This window comes from Chenopodium quinoa, unplaced genomic scaffold, assembly GCF_001683475.1.
Source record: "Chenopodium quinoa cultivar QQ74 unplaced genomic scaffold, ASM168347v1, whole genome shotgun sequence".
In the NCBI taxonomy this organism is placed as follows: domain Eukaryota; kingdom Viridiplantae; phylum Streptophyta; class Magnoliopsida; order Caryophyllales; family Amaranthaceae; genus Chenopodium; species Chenopodium quinoa.
In genome coordinates, this window is record NW_018742334.1 from 106,545 (window position 1) to 127,966 (window position 21,422).

At 35.9% G+C, this 21,422-nt stretch overlaps 1 protein-coding gene across 2 annotated transcripts; it reads left to right on the top strand.

Moving 5' to 3' along the window:
* Nucleotides 1-72: 72 nt before the first annotated feature.
* Nucleotides 73-21,133, top strand: LOC110692452 (cleavage and polyadenylation specificity factor subunit 1-like). 2 transcript variants are annotated; one of them, XM_021869449.1, is made up of 26 exons: nt 73-836; nt 1,693-1,839; nt 3,018-3,171; nt 4,577-4,712; nt 5,000-5,145; nt 5,783-5,878; nt 6,021-6,073; nt 6,504-6,635; nt 8,416-8,467; nt 8,613-8,732; nt 8,888-9,022; nt 11,084-11,212; nt 11,473-11,550; nt 12,266-12,406; nt 13,195-13,289; nt 13,965-14,161; nt 14,246-15,024; nt 15,313-15,393; nt 15,480-15,545; nt 15,627-15,704; nt 16,360-16,590; nt 16,718-16,846; nt 16,991-17,164; nt 18,771-18,956; nt 20,021-20,406; nt 20,545-21,133. In XM_021869449.1, exons 1-26 carry the CDS (start codon nt 523-525, stop codon nt 20,657-20,659), a joined length of 4,350 nt encoding a protein of 1,449 aa, XP_021725141.1. In that variant the 5' UTR covers nt 73-522; the 3' UTR covers nt 20,660-21,133. The 2 variants fall into 2 exon arrangements, with proteins under 2 accessions (XP_021725141.1, XP_021725150.1); XM_021869458.1 differs by lacking the exons at nt 73-836; nt 1,693-1,839 and having other exon boundaries at nt 3,038-3,116.
* Nucleotides 21,134-21,422: the final 289 nt, after the last annotated feature.

Here is a 21,422-nt window from a genome sequence, read left to right on the forward strand (position 1 = left end):
ATTGTGGGCTATAGAGGATGACAATAAGGTTGACTTGACATTAATTGCAATAAAGATATTAAAGTGTGGACATTCGCACTATATTAAAACCATCAACTCAATCTCAACATATACTCCATAGCATATTTTATTAACTTTTACCTAACTTACACCATAAAAATTATTATTATTATTATTATTATTATTTTTTTATTTTTTTTATTTATTTTTTATTTTCACTCTAATAAACTCACAAAAGTCACAATAAATTTGGACTCCAATAACTTCTTTTAAAAAAAAAAAAAAAAAAAAAACCCTTAGCGAGTAGTTGAGTACTATAAACAAAGGAAACGAACCCGACCGAACCACCGTCCCGGCAAGCGTCTAACTCAGGGGTTTAGGCACACAACATTTGCAAATTTGCAATCCCCCTCAACTCTCCAAAACCCTAAAACACCACACCTCCTCACTCACTCACTCACTCGTCTCTTTCTCTCTCCTCCCACACTCTCCCCTCCTTTCTCTCTCTACTGATCAACAACAATGAGTTACGCAGCATACAAGATGATGCACTGGCCAACCGGCATCGAAAACTGCGTTGCCGGCTATCTCACCCACTCAATCTCCGACTCCACTCCTCAATTCATCCCTCCAATTCCTTCCGACGACCTCGACTCCGACTGGCCTCGCCGTAGTCAGGGCATTGGTCCTATCCCTAATCTTATCGTTTCCGCCGCTAATGTTCTCGAGGTTTACGTCGTTCGGGTTCAGGAAAACAATGCTGCTTCCGATGCCAAGCGCGGTGGCGTCATGGCCGGTGTGTCTGGTGCTTCTTTGGAGCTTGTTTGCCATTATAGGTTTTGTAACTTTTACTCTCTTCTTGTTTTCTATTATTGAAGTTTAGGTTGTTTTATTGGGGTGTTGGTGGAAAATGTAGTTGATTTTGGGCTTCAATTGGAGTTCAATTTGAGCAAATAGGCGATAATGCGTATTATAGTGATCATTAGGGTTAAAATTGTTAGAATTTTTAGGTGAAATTGAATGAATATTTGGCTATTGGACGGATTATAGTATAGAAAGGAAATGGGGTGTTGGCAGGAAAATGTAGGTTTGTTTGAGCTTTTGAACTTAAATTGAAGCTGAATTTGTACAATTTTAACTTTTAGGATTTGAATGTTTAAAGTTATTTGTTATATTGGAATGTTATTTTGGCAATTGGAATAATTAGACTTTAGAAATGGGGGTCTTTCTGGGAAATGTAGGCTGCTTTTGTGTTTTAGATCATTTGCACTTGAATTGAAGCTGAAATTAGGCAATCATGGTTACATTATTAACCATTTGGGTGAGAATAGTTAGAAATTTTAGGTGTAAACTGGAATTATATATTGGCAATTGGACTAATTAGACTTTAGACAAGGGGAGGGGGGTTTGGTGGAAAATGTAGGCTTTCGACCATTTGAAATCAATTCAAAGCTGAAATTTGCGAAAATAGGTGATATAGCCTACAATATTGACCATTAGGGTTAGAATAATTAGAAATTTTAGGTAAATTGGAATGATATTTTGGCAACATGATTATTGGAATTTAGAAAAGGGGGAAAGAGTTTATGATTTAAGTCATAGACTCTTTATTTCTTTAATGTAGGGTTACTATTTTTATTTGCTTGTTTGTGTAGTTCTGAATGCATAATATGCTCATTGGGGGTATGCCAGGTTGCATGGTAACATTGAATCCATGGCTGTCCTTTCAGTTGGTGGAAGTGACAGTTCAAAAAGGAGAGATTCAATCATATTAACATTCCGGGATGCAAAGATATCTGTCTTGGAGTTTGATGACTCAACTCACAGTCTTCGTGCCAGGTAAGAATGGTGAATTCACTATGAAATGGAGACATTTTAAATTCTGTTACTTTCAAATAAATTATGTTTGGCTAGTTAGCTTCCATATCCGTGCTCTTGAACTAATTACTTACATTTTTTTTTTTGTTTGTTGTTTTACTTTAATAGCTCGGCATTATCATATTCATCAATATGTAACCACTTCTTATGCTTAAACATATAGGTTTCACGTATATTGTGATATGGAATGATATAGTTTGCTGTTTCTACTTGTGAATCTCATAACGTAAATCAGCTGAAAGGGTTCATTTGGTCTCCGAGCATTAAATTATCATAGTTGTTGTCTGAACGTGCTTGAAAAAAAGACCTTGTAAATTTTCTGGAATTTTGATTCCCAAATACATAAAAACTGGGGAAAATCTGTGTAAAGTGTTTATTATAGGAGATACCTCCCAGGCAAACCCTTTGATCTTCTCAAGGATTCTAAGCAAAATCAATGTTCTTCAAGTTCCTATTCAGAAGGTTTCCCTGCAAAGATTGAGTTTTCAGTAGACCTAATAACCATTTTAAACCATAGAAATAACTATAATAAAATGCTGATATGTATGAGCAAGGTAATGACGATCAGTAAATATGTTTGAAAGAGGGTATTTCATTGCTCAAGATTCTTCCCAAATGTGAGGGTGCTTCCTTGCCTTAACTTGTTTCCATAAATATGTTGTGCTCAAGGAGTATTAACCCTATACCTGATCTAGACTAAGATACAGGGAATTTCTTTATTAAAATTATTTCAGGGACTTGTTGTGCCTGTTGCTTTTAATATCTTACTGATGTAAATATTTCTGTTGTAAAGAAAAACTATTACCAATATTTTGATGGGTAGTCTATATTGTCCTAGTACATCCCAACTATTATCTGTTCAGAAAAAGTAACAAAAGAAAAAAAAAAAATCTGTGGTTGTCCTGAGAAGACTTTCTTTCTTCTTGATTTTATGTAATCCAATCATAAGTTAAAGCTACCATGGATATTTGATTTTTGAGTGCCCTCACATTGTTTGCGACTTTTAGATGGTTTCAGAGTATGCTCATGGCTTGTCCAAAGATCCTTATTTTTTTATTATTATTCTCGTCATCTTTTCACTGATTATTGAACTCCCATTCTCAATCTATAGTGTCTGATGTTGTGCAATTTGTCTTCAGCTCATTGCATTGTTTTGAAGGTCCAGATTGGTTTCATCTGAAGAGGGGAAGAGAATCCTTTGCTAGAGGCCCTTTGGTAAAAGTTGATCCTCAAGGCAGGTGCGGTGGAGTTCTTGTTTATGATCTGCAAATGATAATACTTAAGACTGTTCAGGTCTCTTTTTCATCTGTCACCATCCATGCTTGCTTTCCACTTTTTTTTTATTTTTTATTTATTTATTTAATAAAGTAGCTTTTTTATTTTTTAACAGAAGATTTTTGTTACTTTTCTTTTCTTTTTCACCTGTTTGAAAACTCAATCTTCTAACTACATAAAATGAAGAAGATGCTATTCTCAAGGTGGTCCCTGGCAGAAGCTGAGGCTTTTGTATTTTCTTTTGGTATCAAAACGTATAATTGCACAATGAAGGACTTAGGTGATTTTCCCACTTATGATACAATTTTGAATTACATAAGAGCTAATCTGGAATCGATTGCAGTTAGCCTTTGCATGATTTTTTTACCTCACACTCTTATAACCCACAATTCTTTAAGAGTGGGATATTAATATCATTTGACCTATAATTCTGTTGCATATATTGTTGTTATTAACAATTTAACATTATCAATTCTGGTTTTTTATTTTCCTTTTAATTTATGATTGCTGAGGCAAAAGAGACAGGATAGTAAACTCATAAGTATTGGTTATTAAGGTTATAGGCATCAGTATGAAGTAACTGGTCGCTGGGAATATGTGGTGAGAAGCCAAAGCATGACTTTGACTGGTCATCTTACCTTTATAAGCTGCATGAAGTAAATATTAACCCCTGCTGATATGTTGTCTGTGAATTAGATTTTATTTCTTTTGGTGGCCAATGACCTCAGTTTATTAAGGGATGAGTAGAAGTTTTCATGTGACCTGGAAAATATAAATGGAAGGCATTAGATAAACTCAGTTCAGTTATAGGTTGGAAATCTGAGGTCAGACACTGCCTTTCTTCTAACATTTATCTTTTGTAATAAGATTGGAGAGACTGAGATCCATTTGTTTGTCTTTTGCTTCTTTGCTTGAGATGAAAGGGGAGAAGATGTTGTGAATTAAAATTGTCCTATCTAGGTTTTTGAGTATCTCCAGCCCTTTGGGTGAATTATGTTGTATGGCCTAGGAGGAAATCTGTCGGATTAAATGCTTTCTTTTGTAATTCCATAGAATTTGCGGAGTGAAAAAGAAGAAAGATAACCAAATTGTAGGCTTTTAAATTTCGCTTATATGTTTTGTGGGCTTGCTGGCAGCCTGTTATGCAACAAAATGGGTATTCTTTATGGGAAAAATCTTTGACATAGATTCCGTCTGCCTCTGTGTATGTCTTAGAGCTCATTAACAGAAATACAGTAGTGAGTTACATGAGAAGCATTTATGTCATTTGGGACAGTTGACAAGGTTAGCTTGATCCAGTAGTTTCAACCATAGATGTTTATAATGTTTGATTGGGATTTTTGTTTTTTAAACTATTGATTCATGTCATTCTATTTTCTGTTCAGTATATTGTGTAATTGTACTATATCTTATGGTGGTACAGGCTGGTACTGGTTTGGTTGGGGATGATGAGAATTCTGGTGTTGGAGGTGCGGCTTCCGCTCGAGTTGAATCATCCTACATAATTAATCTAAGGGATTTGGATATCAAGCATGTTAAAGATTTTGTATTCGTTCATGGTGAGGTTCAGTGAAAACTATATTCTACCATTTCTATGAATTTTGTCTTTATTTACTAAATAGCCTTGTCTGTTTGTTTGTTTGCATTGTCCCACCGATTTTAAAAAATCAACGGATGTGATAAATTATAATTTCATGTAATTTCTGTGATTAGGCTTTAGCAATGTTAGCATTTATGAATATGTAAATGTATGCTGGTCTGGCACATGTTCTTGTGTGTTTAAGTATAGTGCTTTTCAGCTCTACTTCTGGTGAAGTATTTTCAATGTACATGGATTGGTTTTCAGGATACATTGAACCTGTGCTGGTAATACTTCATGAACAAGAGCTTACTTGGGCAGGAAGGATCTCATGGAAGCACCACACTTGCATGCTTTCAGCGCTTAGTATCAATACAACAATGAAGCAACATCCCCTTATATGGTCAGCTATGGTAAGTTTTCAGCTGGATGAAATGACTTTATTAGGTCAAACCGGCTTAGTTGCCCTGTTAAAAATTACTAAATAGGAATAATGGGTTGGAGTTGCTTATCTACAAGTTAAGGCTTTGGGATAACAGATGGCCCATCAATAGAAAAAAGGGTTTACGGTTGATCAATAGCTTCCAATGCCCACATATCTGATCCTCCAATAAGACAATTGCTTCTCACAAGAGAGTTTTTTTTTATTCTTATGAGCGCTACTGAAACTTTTTGCCCAGGCTTAGAGGTTATAACTCCTAAAAGTGTACTGCAATATTAGTCTTGATATGACAGTATGTGTTGAACTGTGCCTTTTGTTTATAGTTTTGGTATAACAATATGTATTGATTGGTGGTTTGTGACACTTGATGTGACAAAATTTATTGAACTTTCTATTTGTAAGAGGTCTTTGTTTTTTTTATTTTTTATTCTTTCTTGGTGACAATGTGAATAGGTCTTTGAATGATGTATATATTCACACATTTCAGATAAGATTTGAGGATGCATCTAAGTTGAACATTGTATCATGCTGTGTAGTAGTTCTAGGCTTCTAGCTTTATATTTGTCTTGGCATACTCAGATCATGTCTTTTCATGCATATGACAACAGAACCTGCCACATGATGCTTACAAGCTGCTTGCAGTTCCTTCTCCGATCGGTGGTGTTCTTGTAATCTCCTCTAATGCCGTTTATTATCACAGCCAGGTAATACGTTTTGCTTGCACACATTAATCTCATTGTTGTTTCATAGTTATCGTTTATGTTTCATTTGTTGTATTTCAGCAATCTTTACTCTAAATTTATATTATGGTTTATTAATGATTGTAAATTTTCTTTTGTTTGGTAGTCAATGTCATGTGCCTTGGCTGTGAACACATTTGCAGTTTCAGCTGATGGCAGGTAACTTTTGTTTTCTTCTCTAATGTTACCTTATCTCCATTACTAATGCTCAAATGCGGAATGCTTATACCCCAATAATTTCACAAGTACCTCTTTTACTAGGCTAGTGGCATACTATTAATCTGTACATCATGTTTTTTCTCCTTTTACTAAGTCGGTTTACTTTAAAATGTTCTCAGTCTTCTCACTTTTGCCAGGTTTAATATAGTACCTGTGAACATAGAAATTATTATGTCGTAGGGCAAATTTTAAAACGTAAAGGATACTAAAGTAGTGCTTCCTGTTTCTCTAAGATATTAAGCAGTATGACTTAATTACTTATGCCTGTTGGATGATGGAGATCATTCAAGCCTAAATTTGGTGTTTATGCTATATTTTTCTCACTGTTGTGCACTTTTTTGGTGTGTTTCCTACACATCATTCCTATCAGCCAAGAGATGCCAAGATCAAGTTTCACTGTGGAGCTTGATACTGCCCATGCAGCTTGGTTAGCTAATGACGTTGCTATGCTGTCAACTAAAACTGGTGAACTACTTTTGCTGACACTTGTTTATGATGGAAGGTAGGTGTTCTTATCTCTTTTTTATTCTGTAAGTGTTTGATAGTTATTTGATTCCAAACACTTGAAGATTCTAAGCCACAGTAATGCATTTGTAGTTTAATTGATATTCCATTAAATATTGTTGATGCAAAATTTTAATTCATTTTCACAATATGCATTTTATCTTATATGGTATTTCTGTTTCACCTTTAGTTGCTGAGTTGGATGTTTTAATTCATTTTCACAATATACATTTTTTCTTATAGCTAGCAAATTTTTGGTGCATGTTTCCAAACAGTGACTCTTCTGTATTTTTGTTTTGGTTTTGTCCCCCCTCCCTCCTCCATGTTATTCATCCTTAGTGGCTTTGCTGAGATAAAATGGTATGAAAAAGGACGGAGAGAGGTTGGACTCTTAAAGTATGGAGTATGGTTCTGTTAGAAAAATTTTACCTGATAGCTTATGAGCATATATTGTTGACTGTACTCCTTTTGTACGTGTTTACACTGCTTTGGTACCATTTATAAATTTTACCTTGTTATAAGTAAATACTTCCTCCGTTTTTGAATAATTCAACACACCTTTTCATGGTATTTAAAAAAAGTGGGCATTGCATGATTTAATACACTTAAAATGGGGGGGAGGTGAGAGTTGTTAGAAGTATAATGTAGTGAGCCATGATTTTTTTTTTTTTTTTGGACAAATGGGCCATGAGCGTTACTAAGGGTAATAGTACAACTTTTAACAAAAAAAGCTTTCTAATTATAGTGTGTTGTGAGTATTGTTACATTTCCATTTCAGGGTAGTGTTGCAAGTATTAAAAAACGGAGAAAGTATGTATTTTCTTTTAATGAACTCGTAGTTGATTGATGTTAATTAGAGTACGGATCATGAAATGTTAAATGTTAAATGTAATTTTGGAGATGACTATTATTTAAATATCTAGTTTTAAAATGTTGGACTGTCATTCGGTGGTGCAAGTATTAATGCCGTGGGGAATTTAACTATCTAGTTTTTGAAAAGTTTTTTTCCCCCTTTTATGTAATTGGAGGACCGTAATCAAGTAAGCCTGCTTGTTTTAAGGTGTTGTACATTTGTGGTGAGGAAGATGATGGTTTTTGAAGCTTTTTTATCCCATTTGAAGGATTATCACAAATTTTAATGCTTGAATGAGGTGTTGGTTATGTCTACCAAAGCTTGTAGTAAACCGAGTTGCCCAGCTATGCTGAACTGATAAATATTGCTGCATACAACAGAAGATACTTTTATTTGACTGATGATAAGTGTAGAGGCATGGCGGAGTTGCACTCCTGTTTTCAAGTTTCATGTAGCGCACCCAAATTTTTGGTATTGGTTAGGGGCAGTGCCAAATGGAGGTATGATGGGCCAAGGTTCTGGTTGTGACGCTAATTGGACTCAGTTGCATCAAGATTTTGGTGGGTGAATATGAAACTCTTTAACATATGGTTGGAAGGGTGATGTCTTATGCACTTGATCTCCCCAAGGTTTTTATAATATCATTGACTTAAAGACTAGGATTTTGATCTTTCACACCTTCTAGAAAAGGAAGAAGTTAACTACAAAGAGTATGAGCAGTTTGGGCTGTGTCTTTTACAATTTTTGCGGTATGTTGATTGTTGAATCCTGCTAAGTAGTTGGCATTTAGGTTAGGAAATTTATGAAAATCTATTTTGGTATATGATCAGTTTTCTGGTGAAAATTCCTATATGCTACTCATATTTGGGTAATTTTAATTATATGCTCCATTCTTATTGTTATCATTCCTATCCTTGATGTGTAGGGTTGTGCAGAGGCTTGACCTAGTGAAGTCTAGAGCTTCTGTTCTTACTTCGGTTAGTTGTATTTATCAATTTGTCTAGTTTCACCTTCATTAGTTTGTGTAATTATTGTTTTCATCATTATTTTTCTTTGCCATTTTTTTCCCCATAATTTCATGGATTTTATAGATGCAATTTGGCTATTCTTAATTTCTTATAGGATATTACGACAGTAGGAAACTCTTTGTTCTTTCTGGGTAGCCGCCTGGGAGACAGCTTGCTTGTGCAATATACTTTTGGAACTGCTCCTACAGCCTCTGCATCTTCTGTGAAGGAAGAGGTGCTTTATATACTCCTAATATTTCCTCACTTAACTTTTGTTACTGCATGAATCTAATTGTTTCTCTTATCCTCTCTTTATACATTTCGATTTTTTCATTTTTGCTTCTATGCATTTATTTATTCTAAGACCCTGTTGCGCTCTCTGTTTGCCAGGTTGGGGATATTGAAGGTGATGCCCCGTCAATGAAACGCCTACGGCGATCATCATCTGATGCGTTGCAAGACATGGTTGGTGGTGAGGAGCTTTCTTTATATGGCTCGACTCCTAATAAAGCAGACTCAGCTCAGGTATAATGCATTATGGAACACTGATCTTTGAAAAATTGTTCCCTAGCCTGTACATCCTCTTCCCGTTTTAAATTTGTGTTTTTTTCCTCCCCTGTATTTTTCCTTTACAGTGTGTTTGGGTTGAAGGATTTGAGGAGAAAAGAAGAGAGAAGGAGCAGGGGATGTTCTATTGTCTGGGATAGTACATTATGAGGGTGAGGGAAAAGGAGGGGAGGGGAATGGAAGAATATTCTGTCCTTTAATATTAAAAAAATTAATCTCTCCTATATTGGAGAGATTGAAAATGGTAACTTCCAGTCACATAAGTTCTGCCTCTCCTGCTCTCCTCTTTCTTTTGCTTCTATATCCGACCTCGTTCTTTATCTCACCTCCTTTCCCCTGCTTCTGTGTCCACCCCTTTTTACTTTATTTCTTCCCTCCCTTCCTCTTCACTCCCTTTCCTTTCTAAATTTCCATCCAAACACTGTGCAAGGCATACTTTGGGGATTTTTTTTTTGTTAGGGGAGAGGGAAAAGGTTATCTAATTATCTCCAATCAGTTCGGTGATATGTCAATGGACATATTTCTGTAGTGAATATCCTGTTTCCTATGAAGGAAAAGATCAATTAATTTGAAGCCAGTGTGTTAAAGTCTGTCATTTCACCCTCCATTCGATTAGTGCACTATTATATTTTATCTTTCTCTTGTTTGTATTCCTCCATTTTGTCTGACATGTGCAGAGCTGTGATATTAGATCATTAAGCCCTATGCTGTAAGGTGCATTCCATAGTTCTGTTCTAATGCATTACAAAATAACAAATACTTGTTTCTTAAGATATACCGTAGAATATAACAAATTATTACGAATTATCTCAGAATTTAGAGCTGTGAATCTCTATATTGTTTTCCCTAAGTTTGTTTCCTTCTGGTCAAGTCCTTGGATCTGGCAGTATGGTGTGTCCCCAGATCCACATTCCTGAACCTAGCTGGCCCCTAGACCTGAAGTTGTTGGAAGCATTATATCTGACCAGGTTCCGGGTAATGTGGGTGATAGATGCCAGCCAGTCTGAGGTGAGGTGCCTTGGGTTTTAGAATTTTGGCTCTTTAAATACCGTACTTTTGACTTAGTTGGATATAAGCTATTATCTTCAGTTAGTTTGAATTCTTATCTATTTTGTAAGGTGTGTTTTGTAATATAGGACTCGTTGGTATCCATATATTAAACGAGAGCTTTGTTAGGACTTAAAAGCTTAAGCTCTCATAAAGCTTTTTACATACAAAATCAAGAAAAGTTTAGCAATGCTCACACACTAAAACTTGACTCCACCTACATACCCTTAAAAAATTGGACTCTAAACTTGAGAAGGGAAGATTCACTCCAATACTTTCCAGATCTGTTGGTTTTCTTTCCAATTGCATCACCAAATTGCCTATGGAACTATATTCCATGCTACAGCTTCAGTAAGACAACCTTTCTTTGTCCCTTTTTTCAGGCAACAAGAACTTCTTGTTGTCCCAAAGAAGGCTAATGATAAGTGCCAAAGAGAAAGATCCTTAGGAAAGGGGTAAAAAATGACTTAACATATTCTTCTTTTCTTAGGCAGGCAGAAAGTGCAACATTTCATCTGTATAAGAGCATGCTATGATGTGGTATATGGGCTTTGTCTCAAATGCCCAATTAAATAGACTTTATTTGTACTCTGTAGAAGTTTATATTTATTCTATACTATGATGATTTGATTTTTAATCTTAGGGTCTTTAGGATCTAGCATACAGAGTTATAGATTAAAATTGAACATTGAACTTAAAGGTCATTTGCTATTGTACCCTTAAATGAGTTCCCGTATTAAGAATAGAAGCGTAAGAATTGCTTTTGAAAATGCATGTGAATTGTAAACAATTGCTAATATATCCTAGATTATAGGATGGTGGGACTTTTTTTTTTTTGATGCTAATGGTGGGACTTATTAATGTACAGGTTTTTTGACGTATTAAGTGTGGCTTAAATTGAAAGTATTATGCCAAATAAGGCATTGGTATGATCTGTTGGTGATTTTGCTTCACTTGATTTTTTTTTTGCAGAAATCTTTTGCTTTTGCAGTGAGGGATTCATTGATAAATATTGGTCCCCTGAAGGATTTCTCATATGGGTTAAGGATCAATGCAAACCCAAATGCCACTGGAATGGCTAAGCAGAGTAACTATGAAATGGTCAGTTCCGCTGCCCTTAGCTAATCTGAAATAAGGGCTCTGGGATAAATCTCACGATCTTATTTTTTTATATATATATATATTCTTTTTTTTTCTTTTTTTGGGGGGGGAGGGGGGGGGGAATAAGATCAGAAGTTCTCAGGAAATGCGTAGTCCTTCTAGTTTTGTTGGAAAAGTTGATTTATGTCCAATGTTATCATTTGATCAGATTTCCCTTGTCAATGGTTTTCTTGCTACTTTTAATAATGTTTTTCATGCAGGTTTGTTGTTCTGGACATGGGAAAAATGGTGCACTTTGTGTTATTCAGCGTTCAATTCGCCCTGAAACGATTACCGAGGTGTGTTCTGGTAGATTTATTGGTATTTGTGCTTTTCTATCTATGCTGGTCATCTTTTTCAGGGTGGGGTGGGATTTTACTAGATGTTTGTGCTTGATTGTGAAACTTTGGATTGCTATGCCCTCCCCCCTCCTTTTTTTGTTGACTTCTTGTCATCATAACGATCTTGTAAATTCTGTTAATATGTACTTCAAGTCTTTTTATAATATGAGTACGGAGTACCAGATATTTCTGGTAGGTTATTCATCTTATTATCATCTGTTGCTGCTCCCCTCTTTTACATAAATTGCAGTAAAGGCAGTAACCTATGTTACTTGCCTGGAAGTGGTTTGTGATTTACCAAAAAAAAAAACTCTTGGAGGTTTGTTATATATGTGTATGCTTGAATTTCATCACCAGCTTGGCCTTGCTGTTAATTTCTTCACCTGAACGACACAAAAGATGCATTCATGACACTTTTATTAGTACTTGTACACATTTGAATCTTCGCACCCGGTGGGGTGGAGGATGAGTGAATGGATTTTGATAGTTATGTTGTCTAATTCCATGGTTCTTTAAAATATGCTCACTCAACAACCTCAATGTTTGTGTCATGCTGTATGGACTTTATTTTATTATTTCTTAAAATTTTGAATAGTGTCATTATGTTCTTTTTGCTATGTGATGTTCTGAGTAAATGGCTTTATACTTTCTTTTTTCTTTGGTTATTTATTAGGTTGAATTACCTGGAGTTAAAGGGATTTGGACCGTCTATCACAAGAGTTCTCGCAGTCATAATTCTGATGCATCCAAGATAGCAGCAGAGGAGGATGAATATCATGCATATTTGATCATAAGCTTAGAAGCACGAACGATGGTAGGGAGATATCCACTTTATGTCGATCAAAGTTGCTGAAGCAGATTGAATTTTCCTTTTTTACTCTCTGATGTTCATAGTATTTTTTGCGAAATTGGGAGCATCTGTTTTTCAATTGGGTATATGGATTTGGCCGCTGTAGAGACAGTTTACAGCAGAGCTTTTAATTAAGCATATGCTCTTTTGTGGAGTCACAACACTATGCTTGTTATGCTTCTAATTTCTTTTTGACTTGAGATTCCCTGTTTCCCAATTCTTTTCTATTCTTAAAATGCAGATGCAATGTTATTTGGCTGATTTATCAGCTTTATGAGTTCTGAATTCATACCTTGGTTTTTTTTTTTTTTTTTTTTTGGGCTCGGTTCATACTTTGAAGTATTTGGCCCCAGGCCCCCAGTAGCTGCTCTCCTATCTGCTTTGTGCAAGGTCAAACAATTTATGGTAGTGGGGATCAATAGCTTTTGTCCCTGAACTTATATTCGACTATCCTTTTAACAAATTTGTACAGAAAAGAAAAGAGAAACCTTACTGCTGAGCTTGAGAATTCCAATTTTGAAGTTGACTACTTTATTCTTTTTATTCAAATCTTAACTTCCTATTATATTTAAGTCTTAACTTCCTAGTATCAGATGTTGAAAGAAAAACTTTACTGCATCCTATCCAAATTGGAAGAATTCCATACTTTGTTGTTGTGAAGTGCTTACATCTTGATATTCTGAAGCTTTTTCGTATGTTTATCAATTTTTTGTCCAATTTTATTTTGATAATGTGTTTTCCTGTCTTTTCAGGTTCTTGAAACAGCTGATCTTCTAGGGGAAGTTACTGAAAGTGTTGACTATTATGTTCAAGGGAGTACAATTGCTGCAGGAAATTTATTTGGAAGGTGATTATTTACAGCAATGCATTTATATCTCTGAAACATGGCCTAGGCTTAGGTAGGAGAATTTCCTCAATTTAAAACTGTATATCTCTAAATTATGTTGTTGCATTTGTTCCGAGCAAACAGACTGTTGCTTGCTAGTCGGTGCCTGTGTAATAGATCAATCTGGAGGGATAGTATAGATATTCTAGTTTATATTAGTTTATTAGGGTTAATAGTCCTTAGTATAAATAGGTAGAGAGGAGTAGAATGAAGGTAGGCAGAAATTGATTAGGGAAACCTAGAGAGAGTCATGGCTAAAGCCATTTTGGAGAGTTGTGAGCTAAACTCACTTTTGAAGATTGATAGCCTTAAGCTATTATCCTATCTTTTGTAACCTTTCAACCATTATCAATCAAACTCCAAGCTTTAATCTTTATTTACTCGCATTATTAAATCAGATTTTAATACTAGAAAGTCACTCCATTACAGCCTGCAAGTTCATGATCTTGTTGAACCATTTTTTTTTACTTGCAAGAGTTTTATACTTGTGATACTCAAATGCATCTATTTTAGGCTGTTCTGCTGTGTCACAAACTTCTCAAGTGGACAGTTCTTTTAACCACTTGTTGATGAGTGGTAGTTGTCGTATAAACTTTACTGAGGTTGTTTCTTGTGCTTTTTGGGTTTTGTTTCCAGGCGTCGTGTTATTCAGGTCTATGCTCGTGGTGCCCGAATCCTAGATGGTTCATACATGACCCAGGAGCTAACTTTTGGATCTAACGGCACTGAATCTGGTTCTGGGTCTGATGGCATAACTGTTTCAGCAGTGTCAATTGCTGATCCTTATGTATTATTGAAGATGAGTGATTATAGTGTCCAGCTTCTTGTTGGAGGTATGATAATTATATTGTTGTCCTGTATGCTGATGTTGTTTCACCATAATATCTCATCTTGGCTTTTTGCAAAATCATATGCAGATCCTTCCAATTGCACTGTTTCCATTGATGTTCCTTCAGTATTCGAGGGTTTAAAGAAATCAATCTCTGCTTGTACACTTTATAATGATAGGGGTCCTGAGCCATGGCTTCGGAAGGCCAGTACGGATGCTTGGCTTTCAACTGGTGTTGGTGAGACCTTTGTTGGGTCAGATGGGGTGTCACATGATGGGGATATCTACTGTATCACTAGTTATGATAATGGCACCCTTGATATATTTGACGTGCCTGGTTTTAATTGCGTTTTCACTGTTGAAAAATTTATCTCTGGAAAGGCCTATCTTACTGATTCCTTTGTCAAAGAGTCACCGCCAGAACTTCACGAGATCTCCAAGAGTTCTGAGGATACGGCAGGTCAGGCCAGAAAAGAAAATGTGCAGAACATTAAAGTTTCTGAAGTAGTAATGCACAGATGGTCTGGACAGCACAGCCGTCCTTTTCTATTTGGAATATTGACAGATGGAACAATTCTTTGTTACCATGCGTATTTATTTGAGGCTCAAGAAAATGCTAAAAATGAAGATGAAAAAGGAGGACAAGAGTTAATCACTCATGATAGCACAAGTTCCTCTAGGCTGCGAAATTTGAGGTTTCTCCGCATTCCCTTGGATATGCACACACGTGAGGAAGTGTCCGCAGAAGGTGCCATGCCTCGTATTTCCATTTATAAGAATATTGGTGGCCATCAGGGATTTTTTCTTTCCGGGATGAGACCAGCTTGGTTTATGGTCTTCAGGGAGCACTTGCGTGTTCACCCACAGGTCGGTCTATTGCAGCTTGAATACATAGCATATCAATCATTTTCCTTTTCCCAACCCGCATGAGAAATATTGCCTTTGGAGGTTATATGTACTTAATAACCATTTATAACATAACATTTGGTACTTAGTTCTGTTCTCTCTCTCTCTTTTTTTTCCTAAGGCTTTTGACATCTCTTGTTACTATTGTTGGTTGTTTCTCTTAAATTCCTGTGATTATTGTTCATGCTGTTACTTGTATTTGGAAAAAAGGTTTAACATAGTTAACACAAGTCATTTCTTTGGTTGCAGCTTTGTGATGGGTCCATTGTCGCATTCACGGTTCTTCACAATGTGAATTGCAATCATGGATTTATATATGTGACCTCACAGGTTATATCCTTAGATTTGGCACATTAGTTGATAATCCTAACTTTGTGGCACTTGACTGATATTACTTTTTTACTTCTATGTGATAGGGTTTGCTTAAGATTTGCCAGCTTCCATCTGGATTGAGTTATGACAATTACTGGCCCATGCAGAAAGTAACAGTTTTCCTTTTTTTTTTTTTGCACAAAATTATTTATTATATCTATTAGCTAACTTGAGAGTTTTTTTTTTGTTAGATTCCATTGAAGGGCACTCCCCATCAAGTTACCTACTTTGCTGATAAGAATTTATACCCACTTATTGTTTCGTTTCCTGTGAGTTCCTGTAACCTTCATTCTTTCACGAGTATTAAAGCTTTTATTTGGAAATTTGATGGTTGAAGAGTCGGTAGCTTAAATTTTCCGTATTGTAACTTTGCTGATTGAGGATCAATCTATTGATAATCCTTGGTTCATACTCTCCTGCATTTGTGTATGTTGCACTTAATTTTGCTTTCAGTATTGGCGAGTCTGTAAGTCAGTGCCTTGCATTGCACATGCTTTAATCCAGCAGATTAACTATAAATTGATAACTTCTAGATGTAGTGAGCTGGAACATCTTGATAGGTTCAAATCAAAACAGTCCCTTGTGTTCTTACGGTAAGCAAAAATAAGTACAATGATAGTACAATAACCCCCCACCCCCCCCCCCCCCAAGCCCGCCCACACACATCTTTAACTTTGCCAATGTGAAAAGTTATTTTCAGTGGGCAGCTTATCATAGGTAGCATTGCCTTAGTATTTTGATGCTGCCTTGTGCTATTTTGTGCTGAAAACAAGTCTGGCATTTTACTAATATGCCTCTTGCCTTCCTATTTTCTACTGCTTTATTCTCAATGTACTTTGATAGGTGAATTATAATCTGAATGCTTCTAATGTATCATGCAACATGGTTCTATGCTGCAAAATTAAATGATGTCATCCCTTGCAGGTTATGAAGCCCTTAAATCAGATTCTTTCATCTCTAGTTGATCAAGAAACTGGCCATCAGATTGATCATGATAATCTTAGTTCTGATGAGCTACAGAGGACTTACACTATAGATGCATTTGAAATTCGGATAATGGAGCCAGAAAAATCTGGTGGAACCTGGCAAACAAAAGCTACTATCCCTATGCAAAGTTCAGAAAATGCTCTCACTGCTAGAATGGTTACCTTGCTAGTAAGCTCCCTACACATTTATATAACTTAATGGACTAATCTATGCGATCTCTTGCCTGCAGCTTTGATGATTGCTGTTAATTAGTTTTCTCTCTCTCACTTTCTTCTGTGGTTATCGTCTTCTGCAGAACACAACCACTAAAGAGAATGAAACACTCTTAGCTATCGGCACAGCCTATGTGCAAGGAGAGGATGTGGCAGCAAGAGGGCGTGTGCTCTTATATGCCCTTGGACGATCAGATAATCCTCAAAATTTGGTATCCTGCTGAATCTTACAGTTCTAACTGATGTTCATACTTCTGCTATAGAGTTTTATGTTATGGCATAAACTTTACCAAAAGCTGTGCATGTCGCAGCTCACTTATTTGTAAGTTTATTTTATTCCCCGGGTTTCCTCTTAGGTTTCAGAAATGTATACCAAGGAATTGAAGGGTGCTATATCTGCTGTAGCTTCGCTACAAGGTCATTTGCTGATAGCTGCTGGTACTAAAATTATCTTGCACAAATGGACTGGTACAGACTTGAATGGCGTGGCATTCTTTGATGCTCCTCTGCATGTTGTGAGCTTAAACATTGTATGTATTCCCTTTTGGCACTGGTTTCTACTCCTCGACCCCCTTTTTTGTTTGTACACTAGATGAGTGCTATATATTGCTTTTGTGGCTGCCATCTATATTTGTGGTATGTGCAATGTGCATCTTTTTATTTTCCATTACATTTTTGAAATCACAAATGTTTTAAAGTTATGTTGTAAAATAGAGCTTTTTTGTGATGGACCTTTGAATATACTTCAAGGTTTGCTTAGTCATTTATAAACCTGCTTTCTTAAGTTTATTATCCATGTTAATGTGGGTATCAGTCAGATGGAAATGGTTCAAACAGTTTCGACAGATAAAACAAAACATAATGTCTTTTCTAGATTCCTTGAAAGTTTGGTTCACAGTGTCTTCATTTTTCTTTTGTGAATGGAAATCAGATTGCTTATGGGTGGATTCTTGGGAAGGGCCACAACATTTTAGTGTACTTTTCCAATGGTTCCATAGATGGTTTGATACTCACCACTCTGAGTTCTCTCTTCTTTGGGGAGTGGTTTGTTCAAATGGTTAATTTCTCTTAGAACTATCACTTCAGGAGGAATCTTTTTGAGTAGGAGTCATGGAAGGCATTAAGATTTATTGAGCAATATTGAATTGGTTTCTGTGGATCCCAGTATACAAAATATAGTTTCATGACTCGTGTTCTTTCTCCAGCCACTGGCACAAAAGTTGTAACTTGAAATCTTTCTTTGATTCCACCTTTATAGACTTCCAAAGTGGGTGAAAGCATTGGTTTAGGTTGATAGTTTGGAGGAAGCTCAGTGTATGTAATAATTGAAGTTTCAAAAAGGGTTTGTGTACTTTCCTTGGTGATGGAAAGATGGGAAACCACTAGTTATTGCATTGTGACATAATAGCTTGTCTATGGCAAAGGCTTTTTCGTGTTGGGGTTATCTGGGTTACCCCACATACTGCCTGGGTTATTAAAGGTCCAATATGAAGTTTATCTGTTTCAGAGACAATATGTAGTTGGGACTCAATTGTGGTGAGCTGCAAATTTTCGTTTGTTTATGTTAGATGGTGGAGGAATGGTATTATTTTTCGGGATCAGGTACCTTCTCTGGACTTATCGGTGTTTAAGCTTGTTGCCTTGTGGGTCTTTTTGGACCTCCCTGGTCTTTTTTTTTTTTTTTTTTTTTTTTTGGTAATACATGATTTGATTTTTAATATTTTGGTTTTTTTTTCCTTCCCTTTTTGATCTTGTTCTGCCACTAGTCTCACTCCCTGAAGTCCTTTTTTCAATTTTTATGGATTTTTTATTATTCAAAGATAAAGATTGGTTATAGACTTTCATGCACTGACTTGGATGTTTGATGATAGACATTTAACTTGTGAGTTATAGATGATCTGATGATTCCTTGATATTCCAGTGAGTGTATTTTCTGCTTTTGTAGTTTCTCTTTTATCTTTTCTTCTTTTCTATTTTTGTAAATATAAAATGCAATACTATGGTTAATCCATTTTTTGATATCATGAATCATACTTCAATATGTAATTGCTTTTGAACACCTTTTGCAATAGAGAACTGAGATATATATTAAAGAATGTTTCTTCAATGTAATCATTATTTTCTTGACTGTTGCAGGTTAAAAATTTCATTCTCCTTGGAGACATTCATAAGAGCATATATTTTCTTAACTGGAAGGAACAAGGTTCTCAACTTAGCTTGTTGGCAAAGGATTTTGGGTCACTTGATTGTTTTTCAACCGAATTCCTGATTGATGGGAGTACACTCAGCCTTGTAGTTTCAGATGAACAGAAAAATGTTCAGGTCAGCATTTTTCCTATGGTTTAAAAAAAAGTTATGTAGTAGTTGAAATAGAAGTAGAGATAGATATGGAACAGTGGAAGAATGTAGCAGCATCGGACTATAACTTGATGGGATTACTTATGAGTTGTTAACCTACAGATGGCTCTTTAATCAAATATTCTATATAAGTTTGTGAAATATACTAATTTAATAGAATGTTGCTCCGTGGTAGGTTGGAAGGAGAGATGGAATAGGGCAGTCTATGGCCTTCTAGGTAGTTTATCAAGAGGAACAAAATGATCAGATAGTAGACTTTTGTTCTTCGACACTTTTTTTTATGCTGTACATGTATTGGAAGACATCTGATCTGGGGCTGGGTGGGCTATCTGACTTGTTTTTTTTCAAAGTTTTTGCTTTTAAAGAACTATAATATAATGTAGGATGATTATTATTATTTACAAGTACTCTAATATAGTGCTGTTATAAAATATACCTAGACAATTATTTGTGTAAAATAAGTTTTGGGTTGCTTGTAAAAGTTAAAATTGTTGTATGTGGGTTTGATAGAATTATTGTTTTTGTTGTTTCATCTATTGAGAGTAGCTCTTAGATAATTTGGTGAAATGGAAAAGAATTAACTGAACATTAATTGGCTGTTTAAAGAAAGACGGTGGCACGTTTTCAACTCTGATGTCCGAACATGTTTCCTGTGCTACAGTGATTTGTTTATTTATTGTTATTTTATTTGACAATGTTCTAAGCATAAACTTTTTTCCAGAGATCAAAATTACAGAGTAGAAATTAGAAAAACGCAACTAAAATTACTCAGTTTATTATATTAGTTGTTAGTAATTTTAGTTGTGTTTTACTCAGTATCTTAGTAGTTAGTACTACTCATTTGATTATATTTGGAGCAATTGTTTACTACTGATTTCTGCTAGATTAATGGATTGCTGAAATTACTCATGGCTATGGTTTTCCATTACCAGCTTTACTACCTTTCTAATTTTCTCATGTGACTTTTAAGTTTTCCTCTATCTGATTCTGGCTACATTTCCCCATATGTTACTATTTTCTGCCAATAGGTTTTCTACTATGCGCCAAAGTTGTCTGAGAGTTGGAAAGGACAAAAGCTTCTTTCAAGAGCTGAATTTCATATCGGTGCTCATGTGACAAAGTTCCTGCGATTGCAAATGCTTCCTGCTTCGTCTGATAAACCAAATGCTACTCCAGGCCCTGATAAAACTAATAGATACGCGCTATTATTTGGTACTCTTGATGGAAGCATTGGCTGTATTGCACCACTTGATGAGCTATCATTTCGGAGGCTGCAATCGCTGCAGAGAAAGCTTGTTGACGCTGCTCCTCATGTTGCTGGGCTAAATCCGAAATCTTTTCGCCAATTCCAGTCATGCGGTAGGGCACATCGCCCTGGGCCTGACAACATAGTTGATTTTGAGCTGCTTTGCCAGTGAGTTTCTGTTACTCTTTTCCTTGCTACACGACATGTTTCTGCTGAAAACTAATTTTACTGCTGCTTCCAAATATAATCAAATGAGTAAAACTAAGTACTAAGATACTCATTATCATGATGTTTTTTCTCTTGCAGTTATGAGATGTTACCGCTAGAAGAACAACTAGAAATCGCCCACCAGATTGGGACTACTAGATCACAAATTTTATCCAATTTTAACGACCTTTCTCTAGGAACAAGCTTTCTATAAGAGCATATACTTCCAATCATACGGTTGCCAAGAAGACAAGGCCAACACCTATGATGCATTGGCTCAGATCTGGGTGTGTCGTGTCCGACACTGTGTATCATGTCAAAACACTTGACACTAGACGTACAACAGGGTGTCGGAGTAAAGTAGCCCAACACCTAGAAGAGCTGATTCTGTAGTGACTGCTGGGAGGATACTGTAAAATTCTTTCTATCTGTTTTTACCCTCTTTGTTTTCCCCCCAAGTTCCTGTCATAACTGGGTCACTAGAGTCAATATCACTGTAAATGGCTGTTTGTATTGTACATGTTGTCTAGTTTAGCGAAATTTGATTCTGTAAAATGTTTCTTGTTCTCGTATATCTTTATTTCTTTTGCTGTTCTTTCGTTGGCATATTCAAATTTCGATGTAAAAAAATATTGTAAAACAGAAACTCCGTACTATACCTTAAGGTAAATGGGTAGACTTTTTTCAAGATCATGACCAACTTTCAGTAGAGGCTAAAAAGTAATTGTTTAGTTGATGGACGAAGAACAACACTCTTCTTTAAGTCACTGCAAGATCTAAGGAATTGATATATGCCCATTATACTATTTCAAGGTTAGAAGCCACACTGATGGAGTACAGTACTATAGCTTCAACACCTTAAGCAACTGTGTATGTTAAACCAGTAGTTAAAGTGGCAAATAAGATCAGTTTCTCACAATATGTTGTTTTGAGATAGTTTCACGCAAAACTTGCCCATCATGCGGCCGATGTCGGCC